Here is a 20,109-nt window from a genome sequence, read left to right on the forward strand (position 1 = left end):
AAACGGTATTTGCAAGATTTATTTGGACTCAGGTTTGTCATGCGTGTTCACTATGCCAAGGTCACTGGTTTGTGGTTGCTTCATACGTGGTACAGCTTAAACAAAAGGAAGAACAGGATCAAGTTTGTTATTTCGGAGGAGCTACTCTTTGGAAGCTAAAATCTTGAGGGCCAGCATGGAAGGGAAAAAAGCTCTCAGGGAGAGATTCAGCTTTCTAAGTTAGCACCTTACAGTCCACATGCCTACTACTCTCAAATAAGCCAACAGCCAGGTTCTAATCAGACTTCACAAGCCTGTTGATTTGAGATGGTTTGAATCATTTGGCATATTTATCCAACAGAGAACTTCTGTGTGTCTGTCACTGACTCAACACACCCACTTGCTGACTTATTAGAAAATGAGATTCTGCCAATTTTAACAGGCAGTTTCCACTGGAGCGAATACCGTTTATAACAAATGCATCTGCTGCCCAGTAGGGATGTGATATAAGTGTCGCATCATTTTTTTCCATGGCAACAATGAAAACATGAAGCAGACAAAACTCTTTGGTCCTTTAAAAGCCTGCTGTATATAAAATGTGTGCTATAGCTATGAAAATACATTAATGTGACTGTTTGTTTCCGACATTAGAGCTGTTTTCCTAAAGAAGTCAAAGCCTCTTTGTGTATACTTTCCCTGCCATGATACTAACGAGTATCGCAATACTGGTATAGTCCCGCCTCTATTGTTTAATAGGCTAAGCTTACCTACCGGCTTCTTGAGTTCCATTGAACATTTCCTACACAGATTATCTTGAAGAATCGGAAAGTACTGAGCGATTTTAATGCTAGTGTTTTTACATGAAATGCATTATGTTGGTTGAATGCTGTAACAACACAGAATAAACAATTAAAGTCCCGTGATGGTAGTAACTGCCCATTACCGCTCATCACTTAAGTCATTTATTCACTTTAATCAACTCTTTCAGTCTATATTATATTTGTTTTATTTGATGACTGTTTAATTCCAAGTAATCATCTCTATAGAGCTGCTGTCTGACAAAATCCCTATTTTGTAGTTCTTCAAAGTAAATAAGGCATACATTTATGACTGCTGAATACCAACTATCAATCACTTAGATCATGTATTTTTCAGGTAGAGAGATGTCGCAAAGCAACAGCTGCTCTCTCTCACCTCACGATGTGCATTCTTCTCCCTTCTATAGCAGGCGTAAAATAAACACAGACCGGACAAGTAGATGCGCAATGGATTATGGTCATTCTAGTTAATTACCACAGTAATGCGCTAAACTATGTAGAATATTGGCCTGTTGGAACTACAACTCCCTACTACATTGCACAGTTCAGGCTGGATCTGATTTATCTCTAGAGAAACTGCGATGTGCACATTGAGCTCACAGAAGGAAAAAAACTTAACTAAATGAAATTCTAATAATTGAACCGATGCCTGTCAATTAGTTGTTTAAAAAAAGAAAAATAATTGCTCAGCACTAAATCAGTTGTGAGTGCTTTTAGCATGTGAGATCTAACAAGGCTGCCGCTCTCCTCCCTCCCTCACAGAGTCAGCCCAGGTGGAGAAGCAGCCAGCCTCGGTGTCTTCACAGTCGTCCTCCTCAGGCTCGGTCCTGAACCCCACGTCGGGTACCCCCTGTACCTCCTCAGCCCTCACCACGGTGCCGGTGTCCCCGGTCCTGCAGTCCCACGCCCATACCCCCCTGCTCCAGGACCCCTCCCTGCTCAGACAGCTCCTCCCAGCACTTCAGACCGCCTTGCAGCTCAACAACGCCAGCGTCGACATGGCCAAGATCAACGAGGGTGAGAGAGGGAGGGACGCACGTGCACAAAGTATTTTATCTTTGAGGGCTACTATGGTGAATGTTTTCTCGGACAGCAAGGGAAGCTAGGTTATAGAGGGAGTAGGCGAGAGAGAATATGGCTGAATATTTAGGAGCAGCAAGTGATACTGAAAGGTTTTGTTTTTGCTCATGATGGAGACAGTAGTCCTTCAACCTTGTGCCCATGTTTCTCTTGCTGCCCTTTATCTGAGGACTGAAACTCACAGATAATAGGCAGATCTGTAGACCTGACTGGCAGGTTACTATGGCTCTATAAAAATATGTCATGCAAAGGGAATCACGGTATCCAGACATTAAAATGGAATTCAACAATATTTAGTTAATTTGCCCAAGTTTATCAGAAGACATGAATAGAATGCATCAGTGATTCGTATTTCCTGCAACTTTCTGAAGAAGCAACAAGAATTTCCCGTGTGTCCGGTGTGCGCGCATCTACCATTTTCTGTTGCTGTTAGCGTTGATTCTAATAAAGTCTTTTGGTAGATAGAAATGCTTCCCCCAAAAATGTTAACTACCAGGTAGCCTATGCTTACAGCCCCCCCCTCAATTTCTCACCATCAGACTGATTTTCTACTTCAGTAGCACTTCTCCACTCGGATGAGAATTCACGAATGGGCATTCTATTAAAAGACAGCGCTCTGACTGATGTGCAGCTACTTTTCTCAGTGCAGCCCAATTTTCTCCAGTAAAATACAAGATTAACTTCAAGTAAAACTTTAGGAAATGTAGCTGGCTACATTCTATGATAAACATTAGAAATACACTATATGAATACACTATACAAAAGTATGTGGACACCTGCTCGTCGAATATCTCATTCCAAAGTCATGGGCATTAATATGGAGTTGTTCCCCCCTTTACTGCTATAACAGCCTCCACTCTTCTGGAAAGGCTTTCCACTAGATGCTGGAACATTGCTGCTTCCATTCAGCATCAAGCATTAGTGAGGTCGGGCGATTAGGACTGGCTCGCAGTTGGCTTTCCAATTCATCCCAAAGGTGTTCGATGGGGTTGAGGTCAGGGCTCTGTGCAGGCCAGTCAAGTTATTCCACGCCGATCTCAACAAACTATTTCTGTATGGACCTCGCTTTGTGCAAGGGGGCATTGTCATGCTGAAACAGGAAAGGGCCTTCCCCAAACATTTCCACTGCTCCAGAGTCCAATGGCTGTGAGCTTTACACCACTCCAGCCAACGCTTGGCATTGATTATGGTAATCTTAGGCTTGTGTGCGGCTGCTCGGCCATGAAAACCCATTTCATGAAGCTCCTGTTGAACAGTTATTGTGCTGACATTGCTTCCAGAGGTAGTTTGGAAGTCAGTAGTGAGTGTTGCAACGGAGGACAGCTGATTATTATTAGCTTCAGCACTCCGTTCTGTGAGGTTGTGTGGCCTACCACTACGCTGCTGAGCAGTTGTTGCTCCTAGACGTTTCCACTTCACAATAACAGCACTTACAGTTGACCAGGGCAGCTCTCGCAGGGCAGAAATTTGAGTAAACTAATTTGAGCATCCTATGACGGTGCCATGTTGAAAGCCACTGAGCTCTTCAGAAAGGCCATTCTACTGCCAATGTTTGTCTATGGAGAATGCATGGCTGTGTGCTTGGTTTTATACACCTGTCAGCAATGGGTGCGGCTGAAAAAGGCGAATCCACTAATTTGAGAGGGTGTCCACATACTTTTCTTTATATAGTGTATGATGGCGATGCATCGTTTTTGAAAGAAAGACCTTGCTTTTCCATTTGTAAGCTAATTTACTTTGGCTGCTAGCCAAATAGCGTTGCACTTCCGTCATCTGATGAAAATGAAGCCATTTTCTGCCTAATGTATTTTTTTATGAAGGAAAACTAGTTGCACGCCCCTGATCACTCTATTGAAGCAAATAAAGCCCAGCTGATTTTCGATATGAAATGCTGGTGAAATGGTTTATAACGCAGATTATTTTGATGGTCTGCGTTTTGAAAATGCAAATTTCTGAACTCTGACGCGACCCATGGCTTACCTGGCAGAATGATATCATGATTATTTGCATCGGTCCAGTAGGTATTTGTTTTGCAAACTCCATCGCATGTGTGCTACAAAAACACTGCCTCTCTCCTACCCTTGTCCTTCTACCTCTTTTATCCCCCCCTTTTCTCTCTTTCTGTTTGTCCCCTCTTTCTCTCTCTGTTTCTCTCCGCTCTCTTTCTGCCTATTCTGTCTTTTTCATCTCGTTTGGTGTTCTGGTATTGCTTAGGGCTGGCAATGGCCAGGGACCTCACGATACTTTGGTGCCAATACGATATGTATTGTGAATCTCACAATACTGTGATTTTTATTGCTATTCGATGTTCCAAACATATTTCTCACCATATCGGCTGCAGAAACAAGAGGAGAGCCACGAGAAAACATTTTTATCAGTCATGGAAATGCAAGTGCTGAAAACAATTTGGCTCCCTATTTAAAAATATGAAGAACAAGCGATGAAGGAAAAATAGTTTTGGGGCAGGTACAGCCAAGTAGCTCAAGAATTATACAATATATCGTCAAACTATATCTCTATGTAACTAGCCATTTTTACAAAAATGTCCTATCATTAGTATTGCTACTACCAGGTCTCTCGGTTGGAGGCTGGCCCTGGCTCTGCCTGGCTTGTGAGGGGAAGGCCTACTTGAGTGCTCCAAATGTGCTCATCGGGGCCAATGTCACACAGCCGTAGCCCAATCCTGCTTCAGTATGCATCGATGAGTGGCCATGCAGAAAATAACATGTCTGTCTGGGGCGAGCGGGTCATTCTGTCTGACTGCTTTACGATCCCTGAGTCAAAAGCAGAATGCAGTATCTTAGCGGAGCAGACTATACTATACTGGCTCATCTTTCCACATTTCTGGGTTTTAACATTGGGAATTAGCCAGGTTACCAGGCACTGTTATGTCAATTGACTGATATTTTACCTCAGCCTAGCCCGGAAGGTCCTGGAAGGTCCCATACTAAGCATTTTAACATCTAACACGAGAACTGAATGAATATTCACTCAAATGTATTAGCATGACCTGGGATACAATATTAGTAGCGGGTTATGTAAATGCTTGTATTTCCAGTTTCTGCATTTTGGGGTTTTGCTATTGGGAAGTAGCCTGGTTAGATCTATCTACCTACCGCTGTCTAGGTCTGTTGCATATCTGTCTCATTCTGAATCGAACAGGACCTGAATAAATATACATCAGACTGTATTGGAATATGTAGTAACACTACTCAACCAACAAATGTAACTGCTGTAGTACCTTCGTGTAGCCACTTTTTCTCTCTCTCTAGACATCTTTGTGCCTACTACTGGCCACGACCAAGAATGGAAGCTTTTCTTCCTGCCTGTACTTAAGTAGGCCAAAAGGACAGAACGGACCAACACAAATGTCGTCTGTGTTCCTTGAATCACCTGCTGGGTGTCGTCGAATGGTGGCGATTCAGAATGTGGAATTGTCAAACTTGGGTCCTGGTCAAAACTGGTGCCCTACGAAGGATGTAGGGTGCCAATTGGGACGCGCTGAGAGACTGTCTCCAGAAGTGGGTCAGACGGTCTCTTTTCCTGCTGATGCTCTGCTCTCGTCCAGAGATTCCCTGCTTTCCCTTACTCAGCTCTGTCTGCACACCTAAACCTACAGAGAAGTGACTGCTAATGGGTCTTCCAGGAATCAGTTCAATCCAACATGATGTAGGCTTCCCATTAGTAAGCATCTATCAGTTGACCTGGAATCCAGACAACACTGCTCTGTGATAGAGGTTGACATGGGAACAGGACTCTTTAGGGTCCAGGATTCTGGCATGAATGGGAGTGAAATTCGGGACAGTATCGACAGTCTACATGAACAGGGCAGTATGGGAGTAGTTATAAACTGAGTTTTTTGGGGGTGGAAATATGTTGTGTGGAGCATTTCATTAAAACAACTGTGTAGGCTAGGCCTAATATAGTTTACTTAGTAAAAAAGAAATTGTCATTTTCCCCCCTCCCCCGACTCACACCTTTAGTTGTAGCCAGTCACCAGGCTACCTCAGATGCCAACCTACATCAGACAGCTAAATGATGAAGCCGTCCATAGCGGAATTACAATGTGTTTCAGCCAAGGACCCATCACTAACATTAAGGACAAGGAAAGAGCAACGTTTTAGCTACATTTTTTTATGGAGTTGTCTTTGACAAGGAAGGAACTGAGTACAGGGCTTGTAAAAAAAAAAAAACTTTTTTTTTTTAAATGCTGAAGTTGAATCAAATAGCCTACCAACCGGAGAGTGGGACAAGCGGCCTGAAGCAGCATAGCTTCTCTACTCCTTACCACTTCACCATCAAGCCCAGTTTCTTTGTGTATTTAACTAAACCCGTGCCATCTGAGGTGAAGAGTGAAATAAATATAGATCGACTTACCCATTAGCCTACTGCCAATCAGTTTTAAAAAACGTGTGTTGTACATGTTCATATGTGCTCAGCTGTAGGCTACAGATTTCTGGGTGCTTTGGTCTCGGGCCTCGTCCTCCAGCCTTAATCTGTCTACATTTAGGTAATTTAGAATACGCTGTTATCCAGAGCGACTTAGGACCAACAGTCAGTGCATTCTACTAAAGTAGGTAAGACAACCGCATCAGTCACATGTTGCATTGCTGAAATGATTTTACATACTTCCTAAACAAACACAATAAGCTACATATTTCTGCTCGCAAAAATGAGTGGGACTGATTTTTATCGGGAAGGGACAGCAAAGTTCCAGGGTTATAGAACTGTTGTGAGATCATTACAGGGGAAAAAATGACAAGACGGGACAGGAATGAATTTTCACTCCCGTGTCAAACTCTACTCAGTGCTACTGTTTCACCGTTCTGATGCAGTTTGCACCTACTTCAAAAGAGACACTTGGAGCAGCCTGAGAACGGCTGTTCAATGCAGGTCCTGGAGGGCCGAGACACTTCTGGTTTTCATCATCCTCTCCTAATAAGGGACTAATTCAGACCTGGGACACCAGGTGGGTGCAGTTAACTACCAGGTGGAAACAAAAACCAGAAGTGTTTCGACCCCCAGGACCGGAATTGAAAAGCCCTGAGCTAGAGAGGAGCTACTGTCACCAAATGCATTTGCGCCGTTGTTTACATTTTGTTGGTGGGCCAGCTCACTCTTTGGTGATGTCCACTGCACATTTTACGGAGTGTGGCTTTAACGTGGGTCTGATCAGTATTGATCTAAAGCAGGGATTATTTTAGGGATTAGAGGTGTGACGGCTCACCAAAACCACGGTTTGGTACATACTGCGGTTTTGTCAGTTTGTTTTCGGTACAACAGGAAAGTTATTTGCCATTCACGATGTTCAGCAATGTTCCTTGCATTGTCTGTTGTGACCGGATTGTTATGTTGGGCCTCTGCAGTTTTCACTCTGGTGCTGCGTTTGTAACCATGTGGGAGGTGGGAATTTACCAGTTGGATTTATTCATGTGACTTAAACTCATTGAGAAAGGCAGATTTGGATAATTGTCAAGGAGCTGTGTCAACCATGCTACAAGTACAGCTATCATGTTGTAAACAAATTATAGTTCAAAAGCCACATCAATAGATTGCTTTTTTTTATACATGTTTTGTTGCATGACACCATGTGGGAGAGGTGGTTGCCCAGGATGATAGTTTACCACAATTCATTTATCAGTTTCAAGGCCGTTCAAGTGGATTTTTCCTAGTTGTATTTGGTAAATATCCACTTCCCACTTAGTTACGAACGCACCATGACACTGCCTATTTCAGTGCCAGATGCGCATCTAGCCCGGTACATCTCCCATCTCCCAGGGTAATGTGATCGGCTGTCACTGTTAAGCGCAACACAAGGTGCTATGGAAAATTCATTGAAAGCTTTGGCTGTGGTTTGCTTATATTGAGCGGGTACTACCTGTTTGCTGAACTGGGTGTAAGATTGAAGTTCGTAATGTGACTCGGACACGTTCACCAGGTCCTGAAACCACTACTGAAGCCCCCTCTTCTCAACCACAGAGTATGGACATATCCACGGCTATAAACCAAAGACTGTTAAAAAACACAGCCTACATACCGCTCCTGTTATTTCTTTGTCCCGGTCAGAATCCACTGCCAAGGGCTGCTTGAATGGGGAGACGACTGTTTCTTTGTGTTTCTGTCTTGCGGCGGGGAGAGTGTGTAAATGTGTCAACATATTTGAGCTGTTGGCAGCTGCGTAGGCTATTCTCGTTGAGCGTGGCGACATACTGTTAACGTTTTATCCACAACTCTCTGTCCATCGCTTTTGGAAGCTAACATTTTCCCAAACTGGAGATTTTAAACAATGATGGGGAATCGTCCTGTTTTATTGAACTCCCCATCGAACATAACTTTTTCCCCGGTTGCGCCTCACAAAAGGATGGTTTGAAATGCGTCAATTAAGATTATAATCATAACGTGCACATCGGCTCTAGTTTTAACGGATAGCCTGAAATGTTTTCTCAGCTCAGATTTACTCGAGGCATACCACGCAGCGAAGGCATAGCCTATAGGGCTAGTGTTTTTATTTCATTTTTTTATGTATTCATTCTGGTTCACAGTGCGACCCCCAACCAGGTTCCCTGCACCGACCTGTTCGGTACGAATACATGTACCGTTTCACCCCTAATTAGGGATCATCTGTTATGCTTTTAGGTAGTCTTTATCTTTCCTCACTATTTCCTCTCTCCCTAGTCCTCAAAGCTGCTGTCACTCAAGCGTCGTTACAGTCGTTGCTTCATAAGATACTCACGGCCGGCCCGTCGGCCTTCAACATCACCACTCTGCTCTCCCAAGCAGCCCAGCTCTCCCAAGCAGCCCAGCTCTCTAGCCAAGGTAGGACTTCTTCATCCACACTGTTTTGTTTTGCAGCCACGGTTGTGTCTAAACCAGAATTGGAATGGTGATCAAATGTGTAACCATATCCATGCCCTCTCCCTCAAACTGCATCCATACGTGTTTTTAGCATCTCATGTCAGTGGTTGATTTTGCGTCGGTCTTCTTTTAGCGCTGTTACACTCTGCAAAGAAGACACTGTTTTCATCTACAATTCTGTTAGTCCCTAACATTGCTTTGAGTTGCTTTTGCTACCTGCTTACAAAATGCAGCTTTGTCCTGGAAATGGTTTTTACTAAATCACTTTCCAACCTCTCTGTTAACACCAACAGCCCAGCAGTCGAACCAGTCCCCCATGTCCTTAACATCAGACGCCTCCTCTCCCCGCTCCTACGTGTCTCCCAGGATCAGCACGCCTCAGACCAACGCTGGTCACCACAAAGCCCTGCACAGCACGCCGCCTGTCGCCTCACAAACCAAGGTACTGTCTACTCTATCCCCCCCAGCCTAAGGTAGGGCCTCTTTACCCCACTGTCCCCCTGAGTGGAGGGAATGGTAGTGGTTTTGTTGACTTCATAATCCAGCTGGTCTGGGGCGAGGAGTATTTACTCTTGGTGTTTCACAGAATCATGACCAGCTGTTCTAAGACCTACCCAGGTTGTTCACATTTATTAGTGCTGTAGGGGGTGTGTTTATCTTTCAGATTTGTGTTTTTGTCAGTGTAATAAGCGTGTCGTTGTCTAAACTGCCTTTGTAGAGGAACGTGTGTTGTGACAGCACTTGAAGCAGCTCTTGTTTTCTGTGAGTCTGTGTCTGGCGGAGTGTGTCTGCATCTTAGTCTTTAATAATGAATGTTTATCTCACTAGAGCTATTCTTATCTGGCCTCGGCTGTCTGGCTGTTGCTGTCTGGTTGTCGCGCTGGCTGGCTGGCTGGCGGTGTCGCTGGCTGGCTGGCTGGCTGGCGGTGTCGCTGGCTGGCTGGCTGGCTGGCTGGCGGTGTCGCTGGCTGACTGGCTGGCTGGCGGTGTCGCTGGCTGGCGGTGTCGCTGGCTGGCTGGCTGGCGGTGTCGCTGGCTGACTGGCTGGCTGGCGGTGTCGCTGGCTGGCTGGCTGGCTGGCGGTGTCGCTGGCTGGCTGGCTGGCTGGCTGGCTGGCTGGCTGGCTGGCGGTGTCGCTGGCTGGCTGGCGGTGTCGCTGGCTGGCTGGCGGTGTCGCTGGCTGGCTGGCTGGCTGGCTGGCTGGCTGGCTGGCGGTGTCGCTGGCTGACTGGCGGTGTCGCTGGCTCACTGGCTGACTGGCTGGCTGGCTGGCGGTGTCGCTGGCTGACTGGCTGGCTGGCGGTGTCGCTGGCTGACTGGCTGGCTGGCGGTGTCGCTGGCTGACTGGCGGTGTCGCTGGCTGGCTGGCGGTGTCGCTGGCTGACTGGCGGTGTCGCTGGCTGGCTGGCGGTGTCGCTGGCTGGCTGGCTGGCGGTCTGCGGGTCGGGGTCGGTCTGCGGGTCGGTCTGCCGGTCGGGGTCGGTCTGCGGGTCGGTCTGCCGGTCGGTCGGCTGGCGGTGTCGCTGGCTGGGTCTGGCTGGACTGTCGGTGTCGCTGGTCTGGCTGTCGGTTGGTCTGCGGTGGGTCTGTGGATCTGCGGGTCTGTGTGGGTGGGTGGCTTGGTCTGTCTGTGTGTGTGGGTGGCTTGGTCTGTCTGTGTGTGTGGGTGGGTGGGTCGGTCAGTCTGTGGGTTGGTGTCTGTCTGTGTGGGTGGGTGGCTTGGTCTGTCTGTCTGTGTGGGTGGGTGGGTCGGTCAGTCTGTGGGTTGGTGTCTGTCTGTGTCTGTCTGTCTGTCGGTGTTTCTGTCTGTGTTGGTCTATGTCTTTGTGGTCCAGGTGAACTTCCATGGTTCTGGTGTTTCCTCTCTAACTCTCCTCCTCTCTGTGTGGTCCAGGTGAGCAACACGCCAGTTGTGAAGCAGCAGGGATCAGCCCCCCAGCCCTCCCCCCAGCAGCCCCTCCCCAGCGACAAACCGCACGGACATGACATCGCCGCCTCCCCAAGGACACTCCAGCGCCAAGGGTTAGCCCACATTTACATTTTTGTCATTAGCAGACTATTTTCTTTTTGATTCATCACTGGCTGGAGCTCTTTGTGACATTGTGTTGAATGTGTTTGTGTTTTTAAAATGTTTTCAGTGAGAAATCTATAAAAATCATAATTTAGCAGATGCTCTAATCTAGAGCGATTTACAATTGGTGTTTTCAACTAAAAGAGGTAAAACAACAATTTATCATTGCTACAAAGAGTCTTCAAGAAGCTCTTGTGTACATTTCAGACTGATGTGAAGAGAAAGCAGAGAACCTCAAGGGTTGATGTACAATGCCATGATCATGCCTTGTAAAACACTGTTTACACATTATTTAAATATGTAGTGTTGAGGTGCCACCTGCTGGTGGGTTAATGGACAACAAGTCTTTGATAAATTATTGTGAAGACCCTATTGCAGGGTTCCCCAACTGGCGGCCCGCAAAATTAATTCTGAACATTTTAGTTAATTCACTTTTTATATATATATATATATATATATTAGACCTGAGACGCAATGTCCCAAGAAGGAAGTGACCCTACCTAATTAATGCAAACTTCATTCATGAGGAGAGAGAAGGCAGGAGACAGTCCACTAATAAAGCAGGTAGCGGACCATTTTTTTAGGTGCTGAAATGTAAAGCTGCAACCGCAATCAATAGGAGGTGAACAGCGCCTGGCGCTGAAAATATAGCTGACTTGTTACACAAGTGGCGCCAAGCCACAGATGGAGGAAAAACTACACCAGTCAAGTAATTCACTTCCACAATAATCTTCATATTAATTTGACTTTACAAACAACAAGAGGGCTTAATTGGAGTGTTATTTCCTCAGAGCCAAGGCCCATATAAAATAACTTGGCCCACCTCAGCCAGTCGGTTATGTGGCTAAACAGCATCTTTCACAAGAAAAGAAAAATGGCCTAATAGAAGTGAGATTTGTATTTATTTATTAGGCCTACTTACAATTTCAACTAGCAAACAAGGTAGCATCCTACATAAAACAATAATTTCATTTTAAAAAAGCGCTGGGCAGTGTCTGAGTGTCTGTATCGGGAGACTCGGGATAACCTTCTCCTGTAACGACAAACAGAAAATAGTGTCAGCATGAGACCTGCCATGGGTAAGCACATCATTAATAATAATAATGTTAGTAGCCTATTTGATTATTTATTAAATACTAAGTTACTTACTCAATGGGAGGAGTTGCATTTCCCCCCCGGACATGATCTTGTGGATGTCAGGTGAGAGGGATGTGATGTTGATGTGCAGTCTGTCCTCCATTGACTTATGTGAAAGCCGGTTCCTGTTGTGAGTCTTGATTGTGTTCATAGGTTCTAAACCTGCATTGCTTGCTGTTTGGGGTTTTTGGCTGGGTTTCTGTACAGCACTTTGTGACATCAGCTGATGTAAGAAGGGCTTTATAGATCCATTTGATAGAGGAAAAGAAGGACTCGCAGATGTAAGTCGAACCAAACATTATTAGCACATAAAATGCAAATGTCTTTTGTGCTGTATTCCTCTGAGCATGCCAGGACTCAGCACTCCGGAGCGCATCCCTGATTTGGCTCAATGTCTGGAATTCAATCAGCTCAGTTTGAATTGCAGCCTCATCCAGCGAGGGTATCGTTTTCTTGCCCCCTGGTACCTCTGCCTGTCGTTTCTTCAGTGTGCTGCGCAGTAGCCTTCCAGAGGACAAGTCCAAATTGAAGACTCAAGCTTCCTGGTAAAGGCCTCACGTTTTTCCACCATGTCCTCGACTGTTTTCCCTCTTTCTTGTAAATGCAGATTTAACCCGTTTAAGTGACAGAATATGTCAGCCAAACCAGCTACGTTAGAGAGGAATTCCTCAATTTCCAGAATACGAAGATGGTCAGCTGCTGTCATTTCGCTTTTTCGGACAAAATCCACAACCCGGTCATGCAGCTCATAGAATGGCTCTTGATCTTTTCCTTTCCTCAGCCAGCGCACGTTGTTGTGAAGCAGGAGATCATCGTGGGTGGCCTTCTCTGCTTCGGTCACAAGCTCGCGGAAAAGACAGTGTTGTGTGCTTGATGTCCCCCTGACAAAGTTGATTATGCGCATGACTTTATCCATCACATCTTTCAGCTCAGCGTTTATAGTCTGACACACAGCACACTCTGATGGGTGAGACAATGCAAGCCATTCATTTGTGGGGCGATTTCCTTCAACCTGCTGAACAGGCCCATGTGTCTGCCCACCATAGCAGGAGCCCCGTCGGAGACCGCAACGTTTTCTAATGACAGGCCATGCTGCGTAAACAATGGTTCCAGCTTTGTGAATAGGATGTCCCTGGTGGTGTGTCCTTCCAGGGGAATCTGTGCCAGTAGCTCTTCTTTAAAGTCATTTCCATGAAAATAACAGCCATATACACACAACTGTGCTACATCGGTGTTGTCAGTTCTCTCATCAATAGCCAGGGGAAAATGCTCAGCCTGACTGAGCACCTCCAGAACAATCCTATGCACATCATCCGCCAGAGCACGGACACAGTGTCCGGCTGTTGACGCAGACAGGGGCACCTGTTTGACAGACGCAATTATGCTATCCACAGACTTGTCTGTAGCCAATTCCTCAAACTTGTCACCATGCACGTTTTAAATAGCTCCGCGTCTGTGAAGGGCATTTTGTGTTTGGTTAGAACCCAGGACGCTTTTAGGAAGGCACTTGTGACCTGTTATTTTTGTCAGGCCACAAAGGAGGATTCTGCTGCCATGTTTGTAGCTTGTAGTTAATTTTTCTGCGCCGGGCATCTGTCTGGGGCGGGAAGGCCGCTTTGAAAGTACCGTGCTTAGATTCATAATACTGTCCGAGATTGAATTCTTTGCAAACAGCGACCTTTTCATTGTAAGTAAGACACACTGGCTTGGTTTTGGAGAAAGATGGTATGAGGAATGCATATCTCTCTGTTCATTATTCTCTGAAACTTAGATTTTCATTATCCACCTTTCTTTTGATACTTTTTGAGAGTGACATGTTCTCTTGCTATCAAGCTAATTGTTCTGAATGAATGTTGACATTAACAGTAGTGCAGACTACAGTAGGCTACGTAGACCTGTTTTTCCCCACCAATCAACGCACTGAGAAATAAACATAAAATAATAATTGAATAGCGAGATTGGTGATTTTATGAGCTTAATCAGATCGAAATGATGTTATGGTCACTGAATTTATGTACTGATCAGATGTTAAACATTTAGTTAAATTTGTAGTGTAGGCTTATTTGTTGTGCTGATATATACTAATTATGTTCTGGCCTGCTGACTATTAACTCAGGAAAACAATTGTCCCGAAGCCAAACCTAGTTGTCAAACCCTGCCTCATTGGATTGCACCATCGTTTAGTTCTTTAGACTCTAAGATGTTGGTGGCTGCTTAGCTGACAAACAGAATTGTTTTTAAATGGTCATACTATGGATAGTTCAGCTATTTGATTTAGAATTTTTGGTCCCCTTTAGGTGTTTTTTTTTAAATAATTTTTTATATACACATACTGTATTTAATCAATTTTTGGGGTAGGCATAAAACTACCTTCACACTTCCATTGTTTGTTTTTTAACCAGGTTACCTTCATACGAGCCCTGTGACACTTGTTGGGGTTGTATAGCAAAACGGAGAACACCCTTTCCAGAGAGTTTGTAGGCCACACCGTTCTGACACTACAGACGGTTTCACAGGACTGTTTCCCGGGACGTCTCATGGTCGGTCAAACACCGCTCTAGCTCTGCCACCTTTCACTGCAGATATCTCTAGCTTAAACAGACAGATTTTAGTGGGGGATTTTTTTAGGCGCATCAATCGACTCTATGGGGCTAACCAGCCGAAATCGCACACAATCAAGTTCAACATGTCTGATGTAATTGAACTGTTAAGCGGATTTAACCATATTATGATTCACAAGCCATTTGAGTCGATACTACTTTTTGCAATACATTACATTTACATTTTAGTCATTTAGCAGACGCTCTTATCCAGAGCGACTTACATGCATACATTTTTATTACATTTTTACATACTGGCCCCCCGTGGGAATCGAACCCACAACCCTGGCGTTGCAAGCGCCATGCTCTACCAACTGAGCTACAGTGGGACCACAATACTGTATCACAGTGGGTTAACTGCCTTGCTCCGGGGCAGAATGACAGATTTTTACATTGTCAGCTCGGGGATTCGATCCAGCAACCTTTCGGTTAGTTTCCCAACGCCGCCCCACTACCTTTGTACTTGTTGATCTTATTCTGTGGTGTTCCATCTTGTCCGATATGATCAGTTTGACCCTCTCCTACAGTCTCCTCTGTTACAACAACAAAGTTGGCAATAGTGTTATTACAACAGAATATAATTAACCCATAATATGCAGAATTGGACTGAACCCTCTCCTCTCGTTGCTCCTGTCATTCCACAGCAGTCAGAGGAGTCCGTCCCCAGGTCCCAACCACGCCCCCCCCAGCAGTAGCAGCAGCAGTGCCCCCACCACCTCCACACCCTCCAGCTCCTCCACCCGGCCAGCCTCCTGCTCCTTTACCTCCACCCTAGCCTCCTGCTCCTTCACCCCAACCCTAGCGTCACACTTCAATGAGAATCTCATCAAGCATGTCCAGGGCTGGCCCGCTGACCACGCAGAGAAACAGGTAGGTTACGCATCCCAGGAATCTTATGTATTATTAGTTTGTTTTTATTTTAACAGGTTGTCCAATTTGATAAAATACCTGTTTTTCTAGGGAGATCGGTCAAGAGCTATATATAGATTTTAGCTTTATTTGGATACCTGATTCATGTCGTTATTTTGATGTGAACCTACATTCATTATGCGTTGATCAGAGTCATGGCTGTTGGTATTTGATTATGTCTTGTCATAATTTCACTGCTCTCTGCTTCGGCTATCCCAGGCGTCCAGGCTACGTGAGGAGGCTCACACCATGGGAAGCATCAACATGTCTGAAAATTGCACCGAGCTCAAAAATCTGAGATCCTTAGTTCGAGTCAGTGAAATTCAAGCGACATTGCGCGAGCAGAGGTAAGAATCCAGACCCTAATTGCCAAGCTAACATAGCAATATGTTAAATTATTTCAAATATTTTATGTCGACTAATACATGTTTATTTTTTACTCTTTCCTCTAGGATATTATTTTTGAGACAACAAATTAAAGAACTTGAAAAGTTGAAGAATCAGAATTCCTTCATGGTCTGAGGACTTGACTTGAAGAGTGGAGAGGATAAGGGGGAGAGACCCATTGCACATGGTTGGAAGAGAGCTCTTGGTTGGGAGAACCATTGTGTTCTTGTTCTGTGCCCAGTCTTAACACTTTTGAGCTGCAGTTGGATTGGCTTTGGACCACTGGACTGGGCTTTGACGGGGCTGGGTTAGGTGGAGAGAGTCTGAGTGGTTGATGGTTGTTGTGGAGGAGGAGAGCAGAGAGAAGGGTTAGACATGGCTTGCATCCCAAATGGCACCCTTTTCAATTTATACTGCGCTACTTTTGAACAGGGCCAACAGGACGCAACCATGGTTGGTTTTGTTTGCACCCTGGAGATGTAGAGTTCTTGTAGATGTTATCCATGTTGTAAATATGTTTTGTAGATGACTGAAGCCATGGAAAGCCATGTTTATCAAAGCTTTTGACATCCGAACTAGTCAACGTTATGCCCGAGGAATCAACAGCTTCAGTTCATAGCCTTCTTCATGTTAAACGCATCAGTCGGGCGATGTCCCAAATGGCACCCTATTCCTTATATAGTGCACACTATTCCCTATATAGTACACTACTTTTGACCGGAACCCTATGGGCCGTGGTCGAAAGTAGTCCACTATATAGGGAATAGGGTGCCATTTGGAACGGAGGCACTCAGTCTGCAGACTTCAAGCTTTTTTGTTAATAGATCAGTGAACCATTGCCTTGAGCATGTCTGTGACCTATGACCTGCATGGAACTGGAAGATAGCGTTATAATAACTGAAACATAAAAAAATACCCTAACGCCAACAAAACAAACTCCCGTTTTTAGTTTTCTAGTTTTCTTTGCTCTTGCATAATAATAATAATAATGCTCCATGGATGAAACCCAGGCTTATTTTACATATGTATTACCCTCTGGTGGAAGTATTAAGGTTACACAAACACACACAATGTCTCTCAAATGGCACCCTTTTCCCTTTATATGGCAGTACTTTTTGCAAACGTAGTGCACTATATAGGGAATAGGGTGATGTTTGGGAAACAGGTACCCATCTCCACCATCCTCCTAAAAAAAAAAGGTTAATCATGCCTGGTTGCAATGGTTCAGAGATCTGTTTGCTCACAGTAGCCAAACCAGTGCCTGATGGTGTGATGGAAAAAATATGAATGAAAGAGAGCACAGCAATGTGTTGCTTTGTTTACATCAAGGTTAATTCCCGATGCTAGTCCCTCCCTAACCCTGCCCTGGCCACACCCATTACATGCAGAAGCCCAACCCCCTGGTCCAGCTCTTCTGAGGAGCCGCAGAGCAGTTGTCTTTCTAAAAACCCTGGCCACACCCATTACATGCAGAAGCCCAACCCCCTGGTCCAGCTCTTCTGAGGAGCCGCAGAGCAGTTGTCTTTCTAAAAACCCTGGCCACACCCATTACATGCAGAAGCCCAACCCCCTGGTCCAGCTCTTCTGAGGAGCCGCAGAGCAGTTGTCTTTCTAAAAACCCTGGCCACACCCATTACATGCAGAAGCCCAACCCCTGGTCCAGCTCTTCTGAGGAGCCGCAGAGCAGTTGTCTTTCTAAAAACCCTGGCCACACCCATTACATGCAGAAGCCCAACCCCCTGGTCCAGCTCTTCTGAGGAGCCGCAGAGCAGTTGTCTTTCTAAAAACCCTGGCCACACCCATTACATGCAGAAGCCCAACCCCCTGGTCCAGCTCTTCTGAGGAGCCGCAGAGCAGTTGTCTTTCTAAAAACCCTGGCCACACCCATTACATGCAGAAGCCCAACCCCCTGGTCCAGCTCTTCTGAGGAGCCGCAGAGCAGTTGTCTTTCTAAAAACCCTGGCCACACCCATTACATGCAGAAGCCCAACCCCCTGGTCCAGCTCTTCTGAGGAGCCGCAGAGCAGTTGTCTTTCTAAAAACCCTGGCCACACCCATTACATGCAGAAGCCCAACCCCCTGGTCCAGCTCTTCTGAGGAGCCGCAGAGCAGTTGTCTTTCTAAAAACCCTGGCCACACCCATTACATGCAGAAGCCCAACCCCCTGGTCCAGCTCTTCTGAGGAGCCGCAGAGCAGTTGTCTTTCTAAAAACCCTGGCCACACCCATTACATGCAGAAGCCCAACCCCCTGGTCCAGCTCTTCTGAGGAGCCGCAGAGCAGTTGTCTTTCTAAAAACCCTGGCCACACCCATTACATGCAGAAGCCCAACCCCTGGTCCAGCTCTTCTGAGGAGCCGCAGAGCAGTTGTCTTTCTAAAAACCCTGGCCACACCCATTACATGCAGAAGCCCAACCCCCTGGTCCAGCTCTTCTGAGGAGCCGCAGAGCAGTTGTCTTTCTAAAAACCCTGGCCACACCCATTACATGCAGAAGCCCAACCCCCTGGTCCAGCTCTTCTGAGGAGCCGCAGAGCAGTTGTCTTTCTAAAAACCCTGGCCACACCCATTACATGCAGAAGCCCAACCCCTGGTCCAGCTCTTCTGAGGAGCCACAGAGCAGTTGTCTTTCTAAAAACCCTGGCCACACCCATTACATGCAGAAGCCCAACCCCCTGGTCCAGCTCTTCTGAGGAGCCACAGAGCAGTTGTCTTTCTAAAAACCCTGGCCACACCCATTACATGCAGAAGCCCAACCCCCTGGTCCAGCTCTTCTGAGGAGCCGCAGAGCAGTTGTCTTTCTAAAACCCTGGCCACACCCATTACATGCAGAAGCCCAACCCCCTGGTCCAGCTCTTCTGAGGAGCCACAGAGCAGTTGTCTTTCTAAAAACCCTGGCCACACCCATTACATGCAGAAGCCCAACCCCCTGGTCCAGCTCTTCTGAGGAGCCGCAGAGCAGTTGTCTTTCTAAAAACCCTGGCCACACCCATTACATGCAGAAGCCCAACCCCCTGGTCCAGCTCTTCTGAGGAGCCGCAGAGCAGTTGTCTTTCTAAAAACCCTGGCCACACCCATTACATGCAGAAGCCCAACCCCCTGGTCCAGCTCTTCTGAGGAGCCGCAGAGCAGTTGTCTTTCTAAAAACCCTCCTGTTGGTTTTTTCTTTCTCCAAAACTTTCCAGCTAAGTTATTTTTCTATTTTTGGGGGGGAGAACTGTACTTTTATTAAATGTGAGGTGGCACCATCTCAGTTCAACTAAGAGTTCATTCCTATGTACATTTGATAAGGTAATAATGGAGTTTAAGAAGAGGTAAAAAAACAAGTTTTATTAAAAAGTTGCAGTGATTACTAGTATATCAGAATGTTATAAATTATTGCTACACATTTTTCTTTGCACCCTGTTAGGAGTGAGTGAGTGAATGAGTGCGAATGAGAGCTATTAAAGAAGCGGTTTGGGGCACCACCGAGTCAAGGTATGGGGTGCGTCTGAAATGGCACCGTATTCCCTTTTTTACTGCACTACCTTTGACCAGGGCTCATAGGCAAGACTAAAATGGAGAAGACAGCAATGTCATCATTTTCAAGATTCTTCAGCAGGTGCACTGGAACCCAAGTGGAGTGCCCGGGGAACTTACCTGAATGATGCAATTGGAGCTCTTGGCATCCATTTGTGTTCTTTATGACATTGTCTCAGTCTTCTTCCTTTTAGTCTTCCTGCCCATAGGGACTGGTCAAAATGTAGTGTACTATATAGGGAATAGGGTACACTATGGTCAGAGGTCGAGCAGGGCAATGACAGCCAGGTCACAAGGTCAAATGTGAAATGTACGTATTGTAATAAACATGCTAAACTCAAGCGAGCACTGGTTATTTTATTGGAGTTTTCTGTTAGGTTTTACATTGTATTATTACTATTATAACGCTAGTGCCTTGTTGAAAGTCTTAAGTCACACAGCCTCTGACATGGAAATAAATGTACCAAGTTTGTTTTCAGTTTGATCAGAAACAAAGATATTCAATAAGCATGTCATGCATCTATCAACATCGGGTTGTTTTGGCACTCCAACCCAGAATTGCATCTTTGTATATGTTGTGTTTGTTCCCCTGTTCACTCTGAGTCAGAACGGGAACAGTGTTTCTATCCCAAATAGCACCCGATTCCCTATGTAGTGTACTACTTTTGACCGGAGCCCATAGGACTCTTGTCAAAAGTAGTGCACTATATAGGGGATAGGGTGCCATTTGGGAACCACATGTGTCCTCAGCTGTGAC

The 20,109-nt window shown here is 45.7% G+C and overlaps 1 protein-coding gene across 1 annotated transcript in view; it reads left to right on the plus strand.

Moving 5' to 3' along the window:
- LOC106578550 (WW domain-containing adapter protein with coiled-coil-like) overlaps positions 1 to 17,363 on the plus strand; it is a 39,012-nt gene extending 21,649 nt beyond the window's left edge. Inside the window, exons 7-13 of the mRNA XM_014157505.2 lie at positions 1,560 to 1,814; positions 8,553 to 8,693; positions 9,026 to 9,174; positions 10,627 to 10,754; positions 15,185 to 15,410; positions 15,669 to 15,796; positions 15,902 to 17,363. Coding sequence (XP_014012980.1) covers positions 1,560 to 1,814; positions 8,553 to 8,693; positions 9,026 to 9,174; positions 10,627 to 10,754; positions 15,185 to 15,410; positions 15,669 to 15,796; positions 15,902 to 15,971 — 1,097 coding nt within the window. The 3' untranslated portion in view covers positions 15,972 to 17,363. The remainder of the gene's footprint in view (positions 1 to 1,559; positions 1,815 to 8,552; positions 8,694 to 9,025; positions 9,175 to 10,626; positions 10,755 to 15,184; positions 15,411 to 15,668; positions 15,797 to 15,901) is intronic.
- Positions 17,364 to 20,109: the final 2,746 nt, after the last annotated feature.

The sequence above is a fragment of the Salmo salar genome, chromosome ssa19 (assembly GCF_905237065.1).
Source record: "Salmo salar chromosome ssa19, Ssal_v3.1, whole genome shotgun sequence".
NCBI classification, from domain to species: domain Eukaryota; kingdom Metazoa; phylum Chordata; class Actinopteri; order Salmoniformes; family Salmonidae; genus Salmo; species Salmo salar.